Source organism: Sinohyriopsis cumingii, chromosome 9 (genome assembly GCF_028554795.1).
Source record: "Sinohyriopsis cumingii isolate HCF-2022 chromosome 9, ASM2855479v2, whole genome shotgun sequence".
Classification (NCBI taxonomy): Eukaryota; Metazoa; Mollusca; class Bivalvia; order Unionida; family Unionidae; genus Sinohyriopsis; species Sinohyriopsis cumingii.
Window position 1 is genome coordinate 37,303,286 of NC_142969.1, and position 25,698 is coordinate 37,328,983.

Here is a 25,698-nt window from a genome sequence, read left to right on the forward strand (position 1 = left end):
CCTCTTTTTTGCTCTAGTGGTGATAGACCTGTCCATTGTCCATTATCTGATGCCTGTCCATCCAGTAGCACAGGTTTGTTATTGCTTTTCTTAAATTACTTAGAGGATTGCCACAAGACTTTACACACACATTCATGCTAGAGTTTAATTGTGTTTAAATAAAAATGGTGCTGCTCAGACATCCAGTATAATCACCAAAGCATCCATCTTGAAAATCTGGTTATAACTTTTCCTTCTGAGTGAATGTTCAAATCCACATGGAATTTTCATCCAAAGGCTTCTTATGATGTCTAGTTGGTCCAAATGAAAATGGTTCTGTTTGGATATCAGTTATTATGGCTGCCACAGTTGCTATCTTGAAAATCTTGTTATCATTATCCTTCCTGAATGGATCGTGATATCAACATGGAAGTTTCACAAAAACACTTCTTATGATTGGTCATACATGAAAATGGTGCCTTTATGTTGTATAATACGGCCACCATGGCAGTCATCTTGCTATCGTTATATTGCTACTGTTCAGGATGGGTTTTTCACCAGAAGACTTGACGTCTAGATGATCCTAAATGAAAATGGTGGCCCCCAGACATCCAATATGGCTACCACAACATACAGATTTAAAATCTTGTTATTGCAACTCTTTCTGAACCAAAACTCATTGCCATGGGCTTCATCAGAAATCTTGTGATGTTTGGTTCATATGAATCAAAAATGCTTCTCATCTGATGGCCAGTGGCCACAATGGAAGCCATCTTGACATTCTTATTATTGCTACTCCTAAATAAAGCCATATTGACATGGGGTTTTCATCAGAAGGCTATTTATGGTATCTAGTTAGTAATGCATGAAAATGGTGCCAATATGACTTCAGTGGTTGCAATAATGAACCTATTAAAAACCTTGTCACAAATTCTCCTGAATGGGATGGTCATATCAACATGAGGTTTTCATCAAACATCTTCTAATGGTGTCTACTTTGTCCTAAATGAAAATGGTGCCAATCATACAGTCAGTATGGCTGCATCATTGGCTGATTTAGAAAAGTTTATTGTTCAAGAATAACATATTTGGTTTCAACACTCAGTAATTATAAATAAGAAATGCATTGCTGTTCACTTTGTAGGACTGTTGTTATAGATAGTTTTGTTATGATTTTGCATATTTTTTGAATTACTTGATTTCAGTATTTCCCACCACCTCCACCACAACCACCACTACCATTTTATAGGTTAGGCATCCAGAAGGCATTTATGGCACCCATTTTTTCTAAGATGCCTATGTCATGAAAAGAAAAAGGCACATGGATTGTTTAGCTGAAAATGTACAATTATTTGGCAATACATCATGTTTTTCCATGTAAGCTTGACACAGAAGAGGGAAGACACTCCTTTCCAGGGGAGGTAAATCAGTTTGGAGCAATTCATAAAGCAGACTAGATCTCCTAACCCCATTGCTCCACAGATGAATAAAAACATACAAATGCCAACAAATTTGTTCGATTGCACATAGAAACACTAAAGATATACAGAAATGTAGACATGCACACTTCGAAACCCATGTCCTCTTAGAATCAACATCTGGCCTGCCATGCATTTTAATACTCTCCAGCACATTTATTGGTAGTCTAATTACTCATAATTAATTCATTTTAGTGTACTTTTATCATAGGATTGTGTGCAGGGAAAAAGTATAATTGCTTTGTACTTCTCATTTACTGGGTTTAGTCCCTAGTTTAGATACGTTTATGCCTGTGACAGAACCAGGGTGTCAGATAAATCGATTTAAAAATTTGGATTAGTGGAATGCCTTATAAATCATTTGGATATTCTATCTTCATAAATATTACACATTTTAAGGGGACTGAAAATAAAACATGTACCTTTTTGGCCATAATAGGTATATTCTCTTCAAATTATAATAAAACATCAAGTGGAACTTGAATCAGATTGTGATGGCAAATGTTCCAATAATAATTAGTTAATATAGGTCATGGTATTGTCAGTTGAATGAGAAAGGAAGAGTTGTATACAGTAATACCTCGTGCATTCGTGTTTCTGGATTCGCGAATTCACGGATTTGCGAAATTTTCATTGGTACCCTCTACGTACATGTTTTCTTTATTTTATTGAATTGTACCTTCGTTATATGACTTCTGTGACATATGAAGTTTACTTAGTTTACCTTCCTGACAATGACAAAGAAAACATCAGTCATTAAGTTTACAGTCCCATTTGTTACTTGGTTTTACCTTACTGTGAGTACAAAAGAAAATGGCAGCCAGTGAATTAGTATAGGGGTAATATTAGTATACATGTACCGTACTGTAAATGCGCTAGTGTGGCAAATACCCATTAGGCGATACTGTACTCTATTTTTACATCAACCATTTATTTCTCTTTTTAAGGGTAATGTATTAAGCTAACTTTTAAATGAAATTAAAGTGCTTTGGGAGCATGATTTGGGTCATATTTAGGGTTTAAACCCTAGAAATAAGCATCTATTAGCATTTGTAGTGACTCGTACCAAACATTCGCGATTCCTCCTGATCCGCGACTGGTTCTGGAACCTAACCTCACGAATGTTCGAGGTATTACTGTATCTCGTAATTTTTATAAAATCTACAAGCATTTTTAGTTTTGATTACATGTTCACTGCCTGGTGACCACTGATGACATTTATTATAATTATTAGGTTTGACTCATAACAGGCTTTTCTGTGAAATGTTGTTCGCATATGTCTGGTGATATCATGTCTTCCCCCATATACTATCTTCAGTCCACCTTGCATGAAACACACAATGTAAACTCAAGACCTTGGCTACTTGTCTGCACCAACTTTAGCTCTGATTTCCAAGCACTGTTGAACTTGTGAAACTTTTTAGCTGGTGGAGTTTTAACACTGGGAGAAAACACAAGTTTTGGCATTTGGACATGAGTGGTTCTTGTACTAAATTTAATTGGTATATTGGGCCCTTGAACAAGCATTCTGTTGTAGTTTGAACCTTGCAGTCGTCAGTACATTTTAGAAATGCTTGTTAAATAAGGGCTGTCTAAAAGATCTAAAATGGCTGACTCTCAGCATGGTTCATATACAGCTGACAATTTTATGTGGCATATACTCGCTGATGATAACAACGATGACACTGATTTTGAAAAGTTTGCAGTATATCAGATTATTGAACCTGGGAAAGTGTTACAGGTAATACCAGTGAGTAAGTTTGAGCCAAAAAATTATGTTTAATACAAGTCTGATGATGGTCAAACCCCTTTCCAGTGTCTATTTCAAAATTAAATTTGGAAATGGAGAAAATCAAGCCTGATTAAAATACAGGCAGTTTAAAAGCAGAGTTTCTTTTCTCAGACAGGCACTGCAGGATCTTGTGGTACAAAACTGTATAGCACTTAAAGGGTTAAGGTAAATTAAATAAACAAGAATCTGTTTACAAGAAATTAAAATCTAAGGATAGATGTATTTATTTGATTAATACCTCTGTCTGACCAAACAAACTATGGCATTGATGGACTTAAAACACTAGTGCAGCATTATGGAAGAGATAAGGAATCATACTCTGTTGTCAGCAAAGCACTGATTCAGAAAAGAGAAACTATGTCAGAATTCATATTATTGAAAAATATTATTTTGGAGCTGAGATTTCCAAGAAACAATGCCTATGAACTGTGGAAAATTGTAAATAACAACCATAAAGAACAAGCTGGCTAATGTAGCTATGTATGTCCCTCCAGACCACAGACTGATAAGGTTTTCTCAGCACGGAGCAATATTCATAAACAGATATGGAATAGAATAAACTCAGAAACAACAGGTTAATGCTTATACAGCTAGAGGGAACATCTTTTGAGGATTTTTATTTTAATAGATCCCTAACAGAGTGGAGCAAGAAGAAAGAGAGATACAGCCATCTCTGCTGTAATTTTGTCCAGTTGCTGGTATAATCACATGTATGCAAGCTGATGTAGTTGCCCATCAATGAACAGTAGTTTCCTCTGGTTTAACTAGTTGCCATTTTTATGTCATGATTAAAGTTTATATATATATATATATATATATATATATATATATATATATATATACACACACACACACACATGTATGTATGTACATCCTTCTATTGAAACTGCATTGTTTCCTTTTTTCATATACCAGAGATAAATGCAAATTTCTGCATAATAATTTTATTTGCAGATCATTCATTTTATCATCTTGCAGTTTTATAGTTGTATTTATAAGAATATTGTACACAGTTGTGGTCAAATAAAATATGAAGAAAACAAAACCACATTACAGTGAGATATGGAGCTATTGTTTGTGTGTGTCAGAACCAGTAGTTCAGTTAAAGCAAAACAAGTAAAATTGACATAATAGAGAAATTAATTAAACCTTTTATTATGATTGAACCTGGTTCTATTGTTACAAGCTGAAGCTATCATTAATCATTTTACATAAAGCACATTCATTGACTCATTTTGAATAGTTGTCAATTAAACAGTGAGACCTTTATAACTTGTTGGTTTCTTCTTGCAGCTCAATTGACAAGACAGTCAGATTGTGGGATCCAGTAAGTATATCCTAGTATTAAGCCTGTCTTAAAGGACATATAAAGGATACATGTACACGAGGGTCTTAAAGGACATATAAAGGATACATATACACAAGGGTCTTAAAGGACGTGTAAAGGATATATGTACACAAGGGTCTTAAAGGACATGTAAAGGATACATGTACACAAGGGTCTTACAGGACATGTAAAGGATACATGTACACAAGGGTTTTAAAGGATACATGTACACAAGGGTCTTAAAGGACATGTAAAGGATACATGTACACAAAGGTCTTAAAGGACATGTAAAGGATACATGTACACAAGGGTCTTAAAGTACATGAAAATGATACATGTACACAAGGGTCTTAAAGGACATGGAAAGGATATATAAAGGGTCTTAAAGGCTACATGTACACAAAGGTCTTAAAGGACATGTAAAGGATACATGTACACAAGGGCCTTAAAGGATACATGTACACAAGGGTCTTAAAGGACATGTAAAGGATACATGTACACAAAGGTCTTAAAGGACATATAAAGGATACATGTACACAAGGGTCTTAATGGACATGTAAAAGGATACATGTACACAAGGGTCTTAAAGGACATGTAAAGGATACATGTACACAAGGGTCTTAAAGGACATGTAAAGGATACATGTACACAAGGGTCTTAAAGGACATATAAAGGATACATGTACACAAGGGTCTTAAGGGACATGTAAAGGATACATGTACACAAGGGTCTTAAAGGACATGTAAAGGATACATGTACATAAGGGACAACATTTTTAAATCTATTTATCCAAATTCACATTCTTAACTACCCTAAAAAGCCAGTTGGGTAGAAAGGACAAAAGTGAATGAGGCATTGAGTGATCTTTAATCATGTGATCTAACATCTGACTGACATAGCTTGTTGGCATTTCACAAACAGGATTTTTTGGAACTGTGGTTGTTGATTCAGAATAAAATAAGGTTCCATTGGTTAAAAAAATGATTTTATTCAGAGAAACATCAGTGTCAGAACTTTATTTTTATTGTTGTTCTAGTTGTAAAATATTGATACTGAGATTTCACTGCAAGTAATAGATCTCTGCTTATCCTTGAGCAAATCTCTGAGTGCCAGTTTGGGAATTTTAAGTCAACTGCAAGCACTGGAACCTGCTTCTCCATAATGAACCGTATATGTGAAATAAAGCTTTTCTTGCACTGAGTACACATTTTTCATGGTTCACAGTTAAGTAGGATAAACCACTGATTATTGTTACATAATTTAATTATGTTACTGACTGGTTAATGTTACATACTTGAATTATGTTACTGACTGGTTACTACTCACCTCTGTCTGTGTGGGTTCAAGTCTCAGATTCAGCTTATGTGGGTATGTGAGAAAGTTTGCCAGTAGCTTCCCGTGGGTTGGTGGTTCTTTCCGGGGTTTTCCTGGACTCTTCCTCCACCAATAATACTGGCCGCTATGTATAGCCTATCATGTGCTGAAAAATGGCGTTAAACCCTACAACAACAACAACTGACTGGTTAATGTTACATACTTGAATTATGTTACTGACTGGTTAATGTTAAATAATTTAATTATGTTACTGACTGGTTAATGTTACATAGTTTAATTATGTTACTGACTGGTTAATGTTACATAGTTTAATTATTTACTGACTGGTTAATGTTACATACTTTAATTATGTTTCTGAAATAATAATGTTTAAGATCAATGTTTGATTGCTGAATTAAATAGCTGACTCAACTTACTACCATGACCGCTAGCTCTTATGTAGGTAGGATTTATGTGCCTTTTAGCTTCTGCTATGACCCCTAGCTCTTATGTAGGTAGGATTTATGTGCCTTTTTACTTCTACCATGATCCCTACCTATTATGTAGGTAGGATTTATGTGCCTTTTAACTTCTACCATGACCCCTTGCTCTTATGTAGGTAGGATTTATGTGCCTTTTAACTTCTACCATGACCCCTAGCTCTTATGTAGGTAGGATTTATGTGCCTTTTTGCTTCTACCATGATCCCTACCTATTATGTAGGTAGGATTTATGTGCCTTTTAACTTCTTTTATTCTTCTGTTTTACTTGATTTGATATTCAAGACATAATTAATCTGATAAGACACAGCAGGTCAACTTTCAAATGATTGTAACATTGTAACAAATAATTTAGATATCAAAACACAGTTTACTCAGTTAGCTTGTCATGGAAACTGTTGTGGACATTGCATTGATGGTTGTTTGATACTTGTCATGTTTGAATAGAAGAATGCATATTGCATGTCTGATAATTACACTGAAACCGATTTAAAAATAAATATCAAGCATGAATTTCATTTAACTTATTTAATTGTTATTTTTTCTTAGTGTTGTCACCAACAGGCCTTACTAACATTTGAATTGATCAATATTTCATGGTATAGTTATTTACTGTGTAAAGATAAACAAAAATTATAGAAAATTAAACAAAATACTTGACATTATATTAAAAGTTGCAAATTTCATGATATTAATTAAAATTTCCATGCATTAACAAACCATTTTGATGATAAAACAAGCAAATATAGTAAGGTTAATTTTTGCCAAATTTGATCATAATTTTATTCAGGTTCAGGAAATAGGATCCTTTTTTGTGGTCTTTGTTGTAAGCAAAAATGGATCCACACCTGGTCCTGTATTATAATGAGGTATGCAAGTTATCCAAGTGTGCCTGAAATTTGTTGTTTCAGGTGACCTTGCCAGCTGTATGTTTTGGTTGCCTTGAAGAATGGGGATTATTTATCAGATTTAGTTTCTTCTTTTGTATTTTTATTTTACTTGGTTCATTGGAAGTTACATTGAATGAAGCAAATCTGATTACTGATGCTGTACAAGAATAATGTAATAAATCGCCTATTTTGAAAAATACATAGGAACCTGTCTTAGAGAGACTAGCTGTGGGAACAAAGTCCCAAAACAGCCATTTTTGCTGGACATATCTGATAAATGAACTGAAATGATATTATAATGGACCTGCATTGATCCTAGTTATCCCACACCATTACAGTACTGTTTTTGTTGTCTAAACATATTATAATGGCAAACAGTATTTAGCATAGTTCTGAAAGAAAATGATTTATTAATAAGCCAAAAATAGAAGAACAGAAATCTCACAAGTAATGTGAGGGTAATAAAAAAACTGAAATACACAACAAAATAAATTCTGGAATCGAAGATTGCCCATTATCTGGTATACATACAACTTTGTTGTCTGATTTACCATACAAGTGGTTTCTTTACTGCAAGTTTTGCGGACATCTATGACAGTAATGTAGAGTCCAATTTTGTTGACTTTTAAGACTTTATCTTTTAAAAAAATAGTCTTTTATTGTGGGAGCCCTATAGTAATCACCATTTCAGGCAATACATAATCCCCACTGTCCTTCCTCTTGCACTTCTTATAACCATGAAACCTCAGTAACCCTTACACATAACTGTATGTCATTGATAGATGAATGACATGATATGTAAATGTGTGCTATAAAGATTTTGTTCATCTTTTCAAGTCGAAATTACCATTTTTTAATTATTTGTACATCTCCCAGCAACAAATCCTTGTAACCAGCATTAAAGCTCTGAAACCATTCAGCATATTCTGATGCAGTTTGATGTATGCCCAGATTTGCATGTATGAGATTTTTAGCTTACTTGACTTTTAGGCCAAATGAAGTAGGGTCCTTTATCTTTATCATTTATTCAGTTCTTATTTACAGCTTTTTCTTAAACTTTTTTACCAGATTTGAAGGACAAAACAACTTTGCATAAAGGTCTTTCAGAATTTGATTGAATGTTGCTGTCATGAAATTATGTTACCAGAAATAAAATATAGCCAGAATCTTTGAATTGTTTCTTAACACGGCAGTTCAGAATTTAACAAAATTTGACAGAAGGTATTCTGGCATGAAGGGCATTCAAATTAGTTCACCACATATCATCTTACTGACCTAGATTTTCTTGTTTAAGAAAAGCATTGGAAGGCATCCATATAAAGCCAACTTATGCAGAGTTCTTTCCATCACATTTTAATTTAAAACAGAAAATGTAATTTTAAGTTACAATTTACATTAATTTCAATAAAACAAGTTATAAAATAAAACAAAATAATGCATATCAGATATTATAATGGATGAATTGAGAACCATTCAACTTATTCTGCTGCAGTTCGGTAGTATTATTGCCTCATAGACCTAGATGTGCCTTTGATGGGTTTTGTCCATTTTGGATAGAGTTATTGCCCTTGACAATTAAGTTCATATCTTCACATGGGATGTTGCTTCTAACTGACAAAGCCTAAGAACCATTCAGCATATTCTGATGCAATTTGGTATAAACATTTCCTCATTGACATACATATGCCTTATATGGGCTGAATCTTGTGTTGAACCAAGTCTTGTCTTCATCTGGGAACTTGGAAAGTTGCTTTGCATACCGAATAACTGGAGAACCTGACAGATTTAGTAAGCACATTCTTGCATATACCTAGATGTGCATTCTTAGGCCTATATGTTTATTTTATGGGTTTTGTCTCATCAGCACAATGTCACTAATTAATAAACCAGACCAAATCATTTGCACCATTCGGACAGAGTTATGGCCTTTGTCCATCAACTTTACATGGGATGCTTGCTTGCAATCAGTATAGCTTAAGAACCATTAACATATTCTGACAGAATTTAGTAAAAACATTCTTGCTTAGACCTAGATGTACATTCTTTGGCCTTGATGTGTATTTCTTGGGTTTGACTCATCTGTACAGTGCCACTAAATAACATTCCTGTGTTTCTATGCTATAAAACACCAAACCATACAAATCATTTGCACCATTTTGAACAGAGTTATGGCCCTTTTCAATCAAGTTTATATCTTTGCATAAGATGTTGCTTGGTATCAGTATAACCATTCAGCATATTTTGATACAGTTTGATGTGTTTCATAGATCTGTGTGTCTTGTTTACTCCATCTTAGATGGAACTGTGACCCTGACTAATAAACTTCATATTTTTTTCTTTGCTTGTATTTGATAAGAATATGAAAGAGTCGATTTAAAACATTCCATGTCATCATTCAGAGGAGTCATGACCCCTGAATGTCTATATTCTCTTAACATAGGTTTCCCAATATAGTTTCTACTGCTTAAGGTCTGTGGAGCAAACTTTAGTTAGCATGGTCCTTTTGTGATGTATCCATTGCTAATAAATAATTTGATTCAAATTGTTTCCCAAAACAATTTATTCTGTTTAAAGCCCTGTGGTGCAAACTGTAGTAAGTATGGCTTTTTTTGATGCACCCATTGCTAATAGCTCTAGTTTCACCTGTGTTCTTAATAGTTTCACTTTTGACTAGTGTTCTTTAGTGTTATAAAAATATATGTTCTGTTCACATGTAAGGTATTTTTGCACTTTGAATAAATTTACAGAACAGTGAGGTTTTTTTTGTCAAATGCATATATTTCATACATTTTTTTCTCTCTTTTCTTCAGATGTCGGACACAAATAAAGGTGTAATTACAGCTGTGCATGTAATTGAAGGTCATTCAAGGTAAGAACATGCATTGTAGCATATTAGTAGCTGTGAATGTAATTGAAGGTCATTCAAGGTAAGAACACACAGTGTAGCTTATATAATGGCTGTGCATGTAATTGAAGGTCATTTAAGGCAGCAATAGTTCAATAGCAGTGTATTTCAGTGTACATCCTATGCTCATCACAAAAGCAGGTCACTGTGATGCATATATCATGCTTCACTTCACTAGTTGTGGTTAAATTTTGACTTTTTAACTGTTTATGCTTGAATCATTAAACTTGACAATTTTATACATAAACAAGTATCACATATATACCTAATTCTTTTTTGCACAAAGGTCTTTTGGTATGCTGTGTATATGCCACGCTATGTAGAATCATGAAATTTGGCATGGGGATGCACCTTTACAAGCACTGCTCTTTCATCGCAGAAGTAGGTCATTATGTCCCATATTGTATTCTTCATTGACATGGGTTACATGTAATATTTGTGTCACATTTCTTATGATGTTGTTGTTGTTGTTGTTGTGGGGTTTAGCGCCATTTTTCAGCACAAGATAGGCTATACATGGCGGCCAGTATAACTGGTGGAGGAAGAACCCTGGAAAACCCAGGGAAGAACCACCAACCCACAAGAAGCTACTGGCAGGCTTTTCCCACGTACCCATGCTAGCCGAGCCTTGGATTCGAATCCTCGCAGACAGAGGTGAGATGGCAGTGATCCGTAACAGTGAGCGCTTTAGACCACTCGGCCTTTCGGGGCCCTACATTTCTCATGAGTTAATCCATGTATTGCGTGAGTGAAGAAAATGAGTTAATACGTGGGGCATGGTAAATGTCACTTGTACTGTGAATAGCTCTTTGAGTAGTAGTCAGCTCAGACCAATCAATTCAAAGCATGCGATATACATGTGATTATTTATTTTCCCACACTCCGTCCATTTCATGCCAAATGTGTCATTCAAGTTTTGGCTCTCAAGTTGAAAAGGGGGATGAACTTGAGTTGGATGACATTTACCAAAAATGGATTCAGGTGATGAAAGATAGTTGTGGGAAAGAGGAGTTTTAATGTGAATAGTGCATCTGGATTGAGCAGTGCAATATTTTGTCACTAAGGGTTAATATTTAAGGGATACATGGGACATGGTTTGTAAAGCAGAACAATTTGAACCTGGTAGTGTCTCTGAAAATGGTTTGGAGTCTGTGTCCATTCTCCTAGTTAAGTTCTGAACATGTTTATTTTGATTTTCTTTCTTTTTTATGTTACAGATATGTGACTTGCTGTGCTTTTTCGTCTGACAGCAGTTTATTGGCCACAGGTTCTAATGACAGAACTGTTATGATCTGGAAAATCACATCCCTGAATGCTTTGAGCAGTATGTAGCACAATTCTTCATTATCACTGTGTTAGGTTTTCATTGCGGAAATAACTTGGGAGTGGTTCTTATGGCCATAGCTTTAGCTTTTTCCTGTTTCTTTTCTTTCTCTGTGGCATGAAGCCAAGGAATTTATACCAGTCTATTTTTGTTGTTACTCGGATATAGCTTAGTTGCCTAAAGTGGCCACACTTGGAGTCAAAATTACACCATCGCAGTCTTTACTTCACAGTGCCAACCTCAAAGCTATGTTGACCTTTTCCTTGCAATATTGGTGTCTGCTACAGGATGTTTGAACACAGGGATACCATCGACCTTATTTTGAAATAACAGAATGTTTTAAATGTGACAAACTTGACCAAAATGTAACAGCATGACAATTATTTGGCAAATACTTAATTATTCTCAACACATTATAATGTTGTAACAGCTGGACATGAAAGAAAACGTTTTTCTGTAGTTTTCTTTGCCAGTACCACCACTTTTTTTCTTTCTCTGTACCATAATTAATGGTGTAAAATAATGTTAAGTTATAGACTCCATTTTCTATAATATATATAAACATTATTAAAAGCAGATTATGGTTTGATGGATTAATAATACTTTTGTTTTGATCCTGGTTAGCTGGTCCCACATATTTTTTATTTTTGTAACACTTGGTGGTGGCAAAGGAATGTAATGGGCATAAGTTATTGCCCTTTGTCTCACTATATCTTGCTAATGGAATTTTGAGCATCAGTACACGAGAATATTCTCAGAGCTTTATCCTGGTTATTGTGCATTAGTAATCAGAATTATATAGTTTTGTGTTCATGTATTTCAATCAAAAATAAAAGAATTCTTTGTGCACATAAGCACAATGTCGTCACTTGCATTTTGTTTTTCACACTTCAGTCAATTTGTGATCGCATAGTACAGCAGCATCTGATTGATAAAGTAACTATCAGATCTTGTTTTTTTTAAGTAATTTTTAATGGCCGATCATTTTATGTTATTTTATTTTTTTTATCCTGTGTTTAGCCTCGAGGAGTTCCTCTCGACATCAATTTCCTATAGCACAGCCCAAGTCCAAATCAGAGGTTAAACTGCCGATAGAATGGACAGTTGACGAAGTTTGTGTATGGTTCAAGGAAATAGGACTGCATAAGTATGATTCCAACTTGCGTAGCAACGAAATTGATGGGACAGAACTTATGTCCCTTACAGATAACAATCTTAAGTCCATTGGAATTGGTAAGTTGAGCATTAAAGATCTGAAACGAGAGTGACTTGTTCATATATATTTTATATAAATTTATGATTCTTTAATAAATTATCAATATAGTCATTTAATAGGAGTCACACACATATAAAATATTAAATAAACTGTTTAAATTGTTGTGCACTTGTTGTGGTCTTTTTTCAAGTGTACAAAGTAAAAATTTGTTACTGCTACTATGTACAAACTGTCTGAAATCTCTCCTTCTATCCAACAACTTGCTTCATAAAAAGTAAACATTAACTGCTTATTAATTTAATACGTTATGTACTTGTTGCTCAAATCTCCCAAACTAAAAAATTTCAAATATGTTTCCATATAGCTTTTAGTATATAACAATTAATTGTACCTTGCAATATCATCGTTTTCATGTCTTAAACATTGAATGTGTGTCTGTGATTTGGAGTTTTAACATAGTTTTTAAAATTATTCAGTCGTATTGCTTCAATATCTGCAGTATGGCAGTTTATAGTGATGTCTAGCACTGGGGCATCATGCCAAAGACATGTAGCATGATGTCCCACCCAGACACATTATCCTGACACCAGGCTAACCAGTCCTTACAATAACCTTTTAATGCTGAGTGCCTAGCAAGACGGCTGTTAGTACCATTTTTATAAGTCTTTGGTATGACTCGGCTGGGGTTAAAACCTGTGACCTCTCGCATCCAAGACCATTGCTTTAACCACTAGGCCACTGGAGTGGTCTCTTAAATATTGAAAATAACAATCAATGCTGTGAATTTTCCTTCCAGATGCCCTCGGACACAGAAACAAAATTCTCAGATCAAGGGACAGTTTAAAGAATTATGCAGTGCAGAGAAAAGTGTCAATAGGAAATATAGGTATGAAACAGAATTAATTAGCATTTTAAACTACTTGTTTTTTTTGTAGAACCCATCTTAATAGGGAAACATAGAAATCACTTTTCTATTAGCATCAGGTTAACGTTTTACATTTGTATACATTTCTTTAACCCCTTGATAGATTCTCATGATGCTTGGCATACATCGTTATGAAGCTAAGATGATATGTTCCCATGTCATTGTTTCATGGGTTTCGAGGTCATAGTCATAGAAAATTTAGCCTGAAGTTTTGGTTACATTTTCACTTTTGCTAATATTCGACAGAATGCTGTGGACACATCATGTCTTCCAGTTTTTTATTCATACACCAGAAGAACTTATGGGGTGGCTTGTTGTCCAGCATCTAGCATCTGACATTCATCTGTTAATACAAGCTTGTTGTCACTAATCCTAAGCTGATTGGAGGATTGTCATGAAACTTTAATACACTTGAATCCCAGAGTCCAGTTGGTCCTAAACAAATTCTTATGTCTAGTTGGTCACAAATGAAAATTGTGTCAATTTAAGGTTCAGTATGGCCACTACAGCAGCCATCTTTAAACTCACGTTATTGCTACTCATCCTGAATGGAAAGTCATGCAGTTTTGGCCAGAAGACCTTTTATGATGGTCTGAAATGAAAATGGTGCTTTGAGAAATTCAATATGGCCACCACAGCAGCCATCTTGAAAATCTTGTTATTGGTTCTCTTGATTGGAAGGCGATATTGGCCTGTGAATTTTGCTGGAAGACTTTTTATAGTGTGAAGTCAATTTTTAATCAGAGTTGTGATGATCATATATTGAGTATGAAGTCAGTTTTTAATCAAAGTTGTGCTGATCTTCCATGGAGTATGAAGTCAGTTTTTAATCAAAGTTGTGCTGATCTTATATGGAGTATGAAGTCAGTTTTTAATCAAAGTTGTGCTGATCTTGTATGGAATATGAAGTCAGTTTTTAATCAAATTTGTGTTGATCTTATATGGAATATGAAGTCAGTTTTTAATCAAAGCTGTGCTGATCTTGTATGGAGTATGAAGTCAGTTTGTAATCAAAGTTGTGCTGATCTTATATGGAGTATGAAGTCAGTTTTGTAATCAAAGTTGTGCTGATCTTTTATGGAATATAAAGTCAGCTTTTAATCAAAGTTGTGCTGATCTTTTATGGAATATGAAGTCAGCTTTTAATCAAAGTTGTGCTGATCTTATATGGAGTATGAAGTCAGTTTTTAATCAAAGTTGTGCTGATCTTATATTGAGTATGAAGTCAGTTTTTAATCAAATTTGTGCTGATCTTATATGGAGTATGAAGTCAGTTTTTAATCAAAGTTGTGCTGATCTTATATGGAATATGAAGTCAGTTTTTAATCAAAGTTATGCTGATCTTATATGGAATATGAAGCAAGTTTTTAATCAAAGTTGTACTGATCTTATATGGAATATGAAGTCAGTTTTTAATCAAAGTTGTGCTGATCTTATATGGAATATGAAGTCAGTTTTGAATCAAAGTTGTGCTGATCTTATATGGAATATGAAGTCAGTTTTTAATCAAAGTTGTGCTGATCTTATATGGAATATGAAGCAAGTTTTTAATCAAAGTTGTGCTGATCTTATATGGAATATGAAGTCAGTTTTGAATCAAAGTTGTGCTGATCTTATATGGAATATGAAGTCAGTTTTTAATCAAATTTGTGCTATCTTATATGGAGTATGTAGTCAGTTTTGTAATCAAAGTTGTGCTGATCTTATATTGAGTATGAAGTCAGTTTTTAATCAAATTTGTGCTGATCTTCAATATCTTATTGCTACTCCTCATACATGGAAAGTCATATCAGCATAGGTTTTCACAAAACATATTGTTGGTCCTAAGTAAAACTGCTTGGCCAGTAACCATGTCAGCCATATCCATTCAAACTGAATCAAAAAAATCATGGTTACACTTGTCTGGCCCATCATCTCTTTCGTGGCTCTTATCAGGACAGCCATGCAAGAGAAAGAATGTAGTCATTTGATTGTGGGGAGAATCTCAAGAACATGAAGGCCCACCACACTGAATGCTTTATGAATGAAAGAGGCGAGTTTTCAAGGACTAGTTTTAAGTTGATAGCATAGTCCTATTAAACGCCTCAATCTGTCAACTAGCTGACTTCTTTCTCTTGTTCTACAAAGAGAAAATGGTCTAAAGCGCTCTCCAGTCTGGATCACTGCCATCTCACCTCTGTCTGCGTTGGTTCGAGTCTAGGATTCGGCCAGTATGGGTATGTGAGAAAACTTGCCAGTAGCTTCTTGTGGGTGGTTGTTCTTTCTGGGGTTTTCCTGGATTCTTCCTCCACCATTAATACTGGCTGCCATGTATTGCCTATCATGTGCTGAAAAATGGCATTAAACCCCACAACAACAACAACAAAGAGAAAAAGTGGGCTCAAGTTACCATAAAAGGCTACTGCTCCGTGATATCTGACACATTCATTTATCATGGCAGAAGAGGTATCAGTCATGATAAAGACCTGTCTAACCCAAGCCAATTTTGATTTCAGTAGGCCAAAATCCTTCACCTGTTTCAAACTGAAATCTGCCCTGGATCTTAAATGGCTTACTTCAGACAAATCTGAGCCATTAGTCTCGATCTTGTAGAAACTGTTATAATACTATTTCCTGATAGTTTTAGCTTCAGCTTGCAGGTTGATTGACTTGCCTATTTCAGATTGGATGGTTTAGTGATCCTCATGACTCAGCTAGGCATAGTATACAAGAACCAGTCACCATTAGGGTCAGTCAGAGAATCGTCATATGCTTCTTCACATCTATAGATAAATTGAGAGCAGCGGCCATGCAAGTTCCTCTCTCTCAAGCACTACTTCAGGTGCACAGAGACAAGTTGTGGCATGCACTAAGGACTCATGCTTCCCGTGAAAATGAGAAAGTAGGTCATCACCTTCAAAGCCAGATCTTCCTGGCTAAGATGGGTTATGTGCTCAGTATACTCCATTGTCACCTCATGAGAATTTCAACTCATGAAAGCAGAGAGATATCTGTGAGCCTTGCAACATTTGTATGTGAATCATCAAGGAAGCTGTTGGTGAGCATGCAGTGTTAGCCTTCCCGAGTTTTATCTTGGGGATTTAGCTTCATAGAGGCAAAACCTGAACCTGGTGGGTCCCATGGCTGCAGTCATGACAATCACCAGGCTGAATTAAACCAACACAGCCTCTTAACTTTGCTGGATTTGCCAGTGAATTGTGATAGTAAGAAGATTTCAGTAATCATCTTTACCTGATAGAGTGGTTACACTTCATGTGACCATATGCTGTGTTGCTTTAAGTAGGAGAATGGGTTATCTTCCATAGGGAATAGTTTTTCTTACATAGAAAGGATACTACAGGTATAGGTAGAATGCTCAGCATTTGCTCCTCCTAATGTAATTGGATTGGGGAAGTTATTTGAAGGAGAAGGCAAAATTTTTAGTAAATTACTTTCTTCTAGGAATTCTTACCAAATCACATTACATAAAAACCATCCAACCTCCCCACAATGCAAGCATCATCATTGTTATATCATCCAGTATAAAAACTAGTGACATCTGGTGTTGGCAAAAGGAAGTATAGCAAGAGTTATTGCCCTTTGTCTACACAAGATAGAAAAGAAGAATTTTTGTCTTTTTAGTTGGGCTGGATTCGGGAAGTAGAATGTTAAGATCCCCTAACATTAATGTGATCAGTAAATATTCTCATTGAAACATAATTTACTTACAAATGTGTTTTTTCCACTCACTGACAGAAAAATGATTCTGTCCTGCTGATTTTGTGTCATAAAGAAGCTTCAGTTTAAATTGGTGACTGCATCTTGATACCTGTAGTTCTGCACACACAACTTTCCCCTCCCTGTTTTTTATAGCTAAGATGATACAATTCCAATATTTTCTTTACTTGACTGATTTATTTGTATATTGCTTGATATTTTCCTTAGCATGATGGCACTTTGTGGACTGCATCTTTGATACCTATAGTTCTGCACACACAACTTTCCCCTCCCTGTTTTTTTATAGCTAAGATGATACAATTCCAATATTTTCTATACTTGACTGATTTATTTGTATACTGCATGATATTTTACTTAGCATGATGGCACTTTGTGGACTGCATCTTTGATACCTGTAGTTCTGCACACACAACTTTCCCCTCCCTGTTTTTTTTTTTTTATTTTATAGCTAAGATGATACAATTCCAATATTTTCTATACTTGACTGATTTGTTTGTATACTGCATGATGGCACTTTGTGGACTGCATCTTTGGTACCTGTAGTTCTGCACACACAACTTTCCCCTCCGTTTTTTATAGCTAAGATGATACAATTCCAATATTTTCTTTACTTGACTATTTGTATACTGCATAATATTTTATTTAGCATGATGGCACTTTGTGGACTGCATCTTTGGTACCTGTAGTTCTGCACACACAACTTTCCCTTCCCTGTTTTTTATAGCTAAGATGATACAATTCCAATATTTTCTATACTTGACTGATTTATTTGTATACTGCATGATATTTTACTTAGCATGATGGCACTTTGTGGACTGCATCTTTGATACCTGTAGTTCTGCACACACAACTTTCCCCTCCCTGTTTATTTTTATAGCTAAGATGATACAATTCCAATATTTTCTTTACTTGACTGATTTATTTGTATACTGCATGATATTTTACTTAGCATGATGGCACTTTGTGAACCCCAACCATCAATGTTATCATGCGATTTCCTGGTATCTGTATTTTTCATAAGTTTATCTGTACATTATATTTGGCTCACATGAATTAGTCTTTGCGCAAATTATCTGTAACATTTATTTGCAAAAAAAGAAATTCCTGCCAATTTATTCTCATGGAATTTTAAGATATCTATTTTATCTTTGACTTAAACATTTCTGATTATTCAGAAATGGTGGACAATAGATACACTGGCAGGAAACATGGGATGTTCATATAAATAAAGACATGGATGTAGCCCAATAAATCATCTCCAAGTCTGCCCTGATGTCTTTGGGCCCAATCTGGCCTATTCATTATTCTTTAAAACCTGCAAATCCATGCTGACACTTCTGTCTGCACACATTGTTGTGCATTTTAGACACCTGTATTTCTCAATTAGAGTTAAAAGTCAGCTGAAGGGTCCTTTTGTCAATACATATTTCCAGATCAAGTCCTATATTTGACAAGTTGTAAATGCACATAGACTAACACAACCCTGCATACTGTGGCCATTTCAGATTTCATGTTGATGGAATTTTACACATTGGTAACTAAACTATAGAATTAATGGAATTTTTGTATGATGTAACAGTATCACTTGTAAATAGTTTCAGCAGTTTAGCCATTACATTACAGTGATATCAGGCTCTTGTTGTTAAATACATTCCATATTACAGACAGACATGTTACAGTCACACCAGCCTATAAATAGTTATACATTTGTGTATTTGTGTATTTTCAGATTCTCACATTCCAGATGAATATTTGTGCCCAATAACAAGGGAGATAATGCATGACCCTGTCATGGCTACAGGTAAGTGTGTATTATCCCCCCCCCCCATCCTTACTTTTTTCTTATGTCCCTTTGAAGGTATTCATTATGCCTTTTTTTTATAAAAGTTATTCTGGCAGTTATTAGATTGTCAGATTATTCATACCACCATGAAATTCCAGCATTATTACATTTTGACCAAACTAGTGATAAATGCATTATTGCAACATTACAAAAGGCTCATTGTTTAAGTCAGTATATACATATATCAAAATATTGTATTGATCGTTATGGCCTTTTTACACTTTATCATTACTGGATAAAGATTTTAATAGTCATAATCTTGGTTGGTTCTTTTATTTCCAGTAGGGCTAGAAGGTTTAAAAAGAGCATTTCTGCTTGCAGTGTAAATATAAGAAGGTTTAGAAAGAGCATTTCAGCTTGCAGTGTAAATATAAGAAGGTTTAGAAAGAGCATTTCATCTTGCAGTGTAAATATAAACTTTAGGAAGAGCATTTCATCTTGCAGTGTAAATATAAACTTTAGGAAGAGCATTTCAGCTTGCAGTATAAATATAAGAAGGTTTAGAAAGAGCATTTCAGCTTGCAGTGTAAATATAAGAAGGTTTAGAAAGAGCATTTCAGTTTGCAGAGTAAATATAAGAAGGTTTAGAAAGAGCATTTCAGCTTACAGTATAAATATAAGAAGGTTTAGAAAGAGCATTTCAGATTGCAGTGTAAATATAAGAAGGTTTAGAAAGAGCATTTCAGCTTATTGTAAATATAAGAAGGTTTAGAAAGAGCATTTCAGCTTACAGTGTAAATATAGGAAGTTTAGAAAGAGCATTTCAGCTTAAAGTGTAAATATAAGGTTTAGAAAGAGCATTTCAGCTTACAGTGTAAATATCAGAAGGTTTAGAAAGAGCATTTCAGCTTACAGTGTAAATATAAGAAGGTTTAGAAAGAGCATTTCAGCTTACATTGTAAATATAAAAGTTCAGTACACAAAGATACACCAACATGTTTTCTATACATAACCATGCAGATATCTTAACACAATCTGATTAAATGTTATTGACTAGCCTAGGTGTGATATTGATGAGAAAAATGTGCACTATGCATTTTTGTGTGATGCTTTCAGTACACATTTGCTAAACAAATTCAAATTAGGAAAACTGTGCACTATGCATTTTTGTGTGATGCTTTCAGTACACATTTGCTAAACAAATTCATATTAAGACAGAGAAATAATTGACTACTCAAGAGATTTCTTAAAATTACCACTCACACTTCAAAAAGACTTATAAGTATAGCTGCCAACCCTCACAATTCTGGCATGAATTTCTGTGCAAAAAAAAATCATGAATTCTCCATTTCTCAATTATTTAAAATTTTCCCATTAAGTGACAGTTGTGATATCAGCCATTGCTGAAATGGTCCAATGCTGCTAGTTGCAATGTTAGTAGAACTATAACCAATTGCTACAGTTAACCTGGTAGCAAGCATTTATAGCGTATTTTAATCTATATGTATAAGAGTAGTTTTACAAATGCTCATGATACAGGGAATTTAATTAAGTACTAAGGAATATGTGCTAATGATACAGGGAATTTAAGTATTAAGAAAAATATGCTTATGATATAGTGAATTTGTCACACTATATAACAAATAAATGGTTTCATTTCAGATGGCTACACATATGAGAGAGCAGCAATCCAGTCTTGGATAGATTCAGGGAAAGATCGCAGCCCAATGACTAACTCTCCTCTTACCAGTAAAGAGCTGGTCCCCAACCGAAGTCTGAAAATGCTGATACAGAAGTTTTTGAATGGATGATTCAGCAATATTCATCATAATGCTGATCAAGAATGGTTGTGGAAGATAGTTTTTGTGCTTTCATCCTTTGATATAATTCTTTACAAAGAATTACTCTCCTTCTTATAGAAGTTATTCTTTCTCTCCTTGTACAGGGAAGTAGAGTTGAAATAAACAGCACATATATTGTACAGAAAACATTGTGAATAAGAAAAAGTTATTTTAAAAATTTATTTTACATAATGAATTTCTGTTTCTTTTATTTCATCATAAATGTCACACATATTTTAAACTGAATAATTACACACATTAATTCAAAGTCATATATATCTTCAGTCATGCGTTTTTAGGATTTCTATTATCCAAATTTTAAGAGGGTACAACAATAGTATATCTATACAGTTTAACCTTTTCTTTTCTTTTCCAATTCCCTGGGCAGTTTAAAAGAAAGGTTTGGATAAAACTCATTTGAAATGGACAAGTACTAAAGCTACAAATGGTTCAGATGACCTTTATTTATATAAGTGAGTTTCTGTTGAAAGTTTAAGTTTTCACTGTAACTGTCTGATTTTCCTCTTATGCACACAACTTGGCAGTTAAGCCAGGGATATTCTAAAACACTGATCTCAAAATCTACAAAGAAGCATATTATAAGAATAAACTTTTTGTGTGAGAAACATTCATTTATTCTGGAGTTTGTTATTTTGATGACATTTTCTTGGCTCATGTACTGCCAACAACATTGAGTTAGTATATTACCAAAAACAAGTAATATAGCATTTAAAATCTCAGTTTTAATCTGATTCATTACGTCATTAAATTAAATGCATAAAAAGAATGGATGGGGGAAGGAACAGGAGATTGAGGTTCAGATATTTCAAATTACCTATTTTAAACTAGTAGGGGTTTATTGTGTGCAATGAAAATAACATATATAGTCACTTTAAGTAAAGTCCAACTGCAAAATATGATGGCAAATAAGGATCTTTGTTATTTGTTATACTGATTGCTCCCTAAAAACTGCATAAATCCAAATCAGGTGGTGCATTATGCAATTGCAGATCTGGATTTGTGCAGTTTGCAGTTGGACTCAACTTATAAGCAAGTATGTATGGTAGGTTTTTTTCTTTATATAGAAGTCTGTGTTATTGTCTTTTGTTGTTGTTGAGTTTAATTTTAGTAGCATTCGCACAATTGTGCATGTGCCACTTTTTTCTGACTGCACCGCAGCCTGCTAGTTGTTCCTGGGGAAGGGGATGGTGCCACCTCCCCCAGGCTTTTATGGATTCAAGGAACCCTGATAGTTTGGCCTCAATCTGTGGGTCCATAAAGGTCCCTACAGTTGAATGGTAGGCTGTCATTAGTGGGAAGGAGAGCTCGGGAACGGTCCTGCTTGCTTTACATCACTGGTTTCTTGTTGCATTTGCCTGGTGTTTTTTTTTTTTTTTTTTTTTTTTTTGAGATTTTTTTTTCTTTCTTCAAAATGTTCTAAAAGGAGGGTGATGTTCCATGCTGTTTATAGAGGTTCTTAGTAGATATCATGTATGAAGAGAGATTTTCAAGGTTATTATGGGATTACTAGTTGAGGTGTTTTGGGTGTGTTTCCTACGTTATGTTATTTATAAGTTTTTAGATATTACCTCTTTAAGTTATTTATTAATTAATGTTTTTAGAGATTGAATGTTATTTATACTTTATTTAGCAAGAGACCGGAGTCCTAGCCGATTACACGGTTCGTTAAGGACATCTAGGACATCCGATTTTGCGGTTTCCTTAGTTTTTTATAGGTGCTTCGTAAGTGAATCATTTATTAATACTTTTATAAAAATGAATGATATGTTATGGGTTTTTATGTGGTGGCTTCTAAATTTATTTAGCTAGTTACTGGGTCTTTTGGTTTTGTGGGGATAGTAATTATATTTTGTTCCTAAGTCCTGCTGAGTCTATGAATTGATTTATATCTTTATATGCTGATTGTTTATTTTTATTAGAGTCCATAAGTAACTCTGGGTATGTGTGTGGTGATCCAATCTCTTTTTGGTTTTTGATAAATATTTTCCGAGCGGGTTGATATTTTGGGCATATATTGAATACGTGGTGTAGATCTTCGGTGGTGTGGCAGTCAAAGCAGTTAATGGTTGCTGGTTTGGGTCCTATAAACCTTCCAAAACTGCTTGCTAGTTTAGTTTTTCCAGTTATTATCCTGTTTATGGTTTTCTGTTCTAAATAGGTACCCTTAGGTAGCTGTATGTTCCTATCTACGTTTTTTGGGGTTTCATGGTGCTTTTTACCTTTTGTGGAGGAGTTCCAAAAATCTTGCCATGTTTGGTCTATATATGTTTGTGCGAAGCTTATTGCTTCTGTAGAGCTATAGTTAAGCTTGATAGAGTTTTGATCTTCTAGTTTGGTTTTTGCAACTTTGTCTGCTGTTTCGTTGCCAGAGATTCCAATGTGCAACGGTATCCACATGAGGAATTGTTCCCTAGAGTGTGTATTGCGATTTTGGATTGATTTGATAACGCTTAGGGAATCACTTATAATGACTGCTTTAGGTATTTGGTTGTCTTTGATCCATTGTAGTGATTCATGTATAGCCCAGAATTCAGTGGTGTAAATTGAGCAATAGTCAGGTAATCTGGATCCCGTTTGTATATTCAATTCAGGGATGACTATTGCTGCTGCTGTTCTTAGTGGGTTGTTTGTTTTTGATCCATCGGTATATATTTTAACATAGTCCGGGTATTTTTGGTTGATTTCGTTTACCAGTACAGGTTTTAGTAAGTTTTCTTGTCCTTCTTTATTGCCTAATTTGGTAGCTTCAGTGTTAATCCTTGGTGGTTTTTGTAACCATGGTGATTTGTTCTGGTCTGTATTGTTTGTTACCTGGTTTTTTAGTAGAGGTATCTTTTCTCTTAGTTCAAGGATTACTTTGCCACTTGGTGTGATAGGTATGATTTTGGGTTTGAAGACAACTTTACACTTATTTATAGCTATTTTGGTGGGATGGTTGTCTGGGTGGGTATCTAATCGAATGGAGTATCGGAGGAGCAGTTCTTGCCTACATAATTTTAAGGGTAGTTCTCCTGTTAGTGTTTGTAGTTCTTCTAATGATGTTGAGGGGGGTGTTCCTGTGCATAATAGTAAGGCTTTTCTCTGGATAGTGTCAAGTTTTTGTAGTACAGGCTGCTTAGCCGAGTTATATGCTTGGCAACCGTAATCCAGTTTTGATCTAATTAGGCTTTTATATATCATGAGGAGGGTTTCCTGGTTGAATCCCCAGTCAGTCCCTGTGATTGTCTTTGTTGTGCAAAATATAATATATATTCATACAAGGATACATATCAGTTTGAATTTGATTGCAAAATTTATTTTCTTAATATCCAAAAGGACAATCACTATTGTCTGTATCAGACATTGTTTGCAAGAAGTTATCCATGTACACTCTAGTAACACATATGTGCTATTTTGTAATGTAATGTTTTATAATTGTTATGAAGTTTGTATTTTAAGTATTATTTCACTTAGGAATCACAATGGATTATAAGTATCATAATCATGGTATATCATGGAACAGAAATAAATGAGTATGCTTTGCCTTTTCCTGATTCTAAGGAACTCCAAAAGTTAACAATTTTTTTGTCTTGAAACAAATTAAAGATCAGCAGGGTGTTCGGACTTACTCTCACCTATGTAGACATCACAGTAACTCAAGTTGTTGCAATGAGTTTGAAAAATGATTACTCAGAGGTGATTATTTAAAGTTACTGGTGAATGAAAAAGCTGTTTAGTGCTTTTTTTCATGTGTATGCATCAACTATTCAGGCCATGATAGTCAATGTCGTGTAGTTTTTGAACAGCCATTTTTATTTCTCCAAGTGGATTTGCCTAAATAAAGCGTCCAGGGAATGCAGTAATCATTTACCTTTTCTCTTTCAAAATGATGAAATAAAATCAGTTTTTGGACATAAACAATTGGGTAGTTGTTATGCACTATATTTCAGTATAATAGACTGGTAAGTAGACCTTTTTGGATAACTCTTATTCAGTCAGCCTGAATAATGGAATAATTAATTAACCATGATAGTTGAACAAAGCCCATGGAAGTAGCACACAGTACTTATACAGATATCTTTAACTTTTGTCATGGAAGAAATGTGCAAAAACTTAGTGCATTAAAAGAATATTGAGAAATATTTTATGGTGTCTTAACTTTTATTGTCTTAACATGTATGGTAAATATGACAGTTAATTAACCATCTGTACTCGCTTGTAAGTCGAGTCTAACTACAAACATCATCGACCCTGATCTGCATTTGCATAATGCATTGCCCAATCAGGGTCTGTGATGTTTGTTATACTGAGTACTGCTAGCCATTATATATATACCAGTATAGATTCAAACGAGGAGGTGTAAAGACAAGAATTTTAAGATGCAGAGATGCTTCTAGGATGATGCAGAGATGCTCCTAGGATGTTATCATGGGGTTGGGAGTTAACTCTGCTTCAATAATATTTCAAATCGTAACATTACATTCGAACACAAAGCTCACAGAGATGGTTCTAATCTCATAAGCTGCAATCATCATGAGGCAACTCTGATCTTGAGAGATCTCAACGTACGCCCAGCGTATACCTTCTTCAGCCACGAAGCAAGGACCTGGGTTGTGTCTTGTTTTCTGTCTTCACTAGGAGGAAGAGGCATTTGTTTGTTCCGTGATAGGGCTCCGTGCATTTCAAGTAGTGCTTGAGAAGTAGACA

The 25,698-nt window shown here is 34.7% G+C and overlaps 1 protein-coding gene across 2 annotated transcripts in view; it reads left to right on the forward strand.

Annotated features, from left to right (window-relative positions):
• LOC149791564 (WD repeat, SAM and U-box domain-containing protein 1-like) overlaps nucleotides 1–25,133 on the forward strand; it is a 58,250-nt gene extending 33,117 nt beyond the window's left edge. For both annotated transcript variants that reach the window (XM_089970105.1, XM_089970106.1), the window contains 7 exons: nucleotides 4,543–4,576; nucleotides 10,091–10,149; nucleotides 11,403–11,509; nucleotides 12,530–12,742; nucleotides 13,522–13,611; nucleotides 19,097–19,168; nucleotides 20,813–25,133. In XM_089970105.1, the coding sequence (XP_089826231.1) occupies nucleotides 4,543–4,576; nucleotides 10,091–10,149; nucleotides 11,403–11,509; nucleotides 12,530–12,742; nucleotides 13,522–13,611; nucleotides 19,097–19,168; nucleotides 20,813–20,961 (724 nt within the window). In that variant the 3' untranslated portion in view covers nucleotides 20,962–25,133. The remainder of the gene's footprint in view (nucleotides 1–4,542; nucleotides 4,577–10,090; nucleotides 10,150–11,402; nucleotides 11,510–12,529; nucleotides 12,743–13,521; nucleotides 13,612–19,096; nucleotides 19,169–20,812) is intronic.
• Nucleotides 25,134–25,698: the final 565 nt, after the last annotated feature.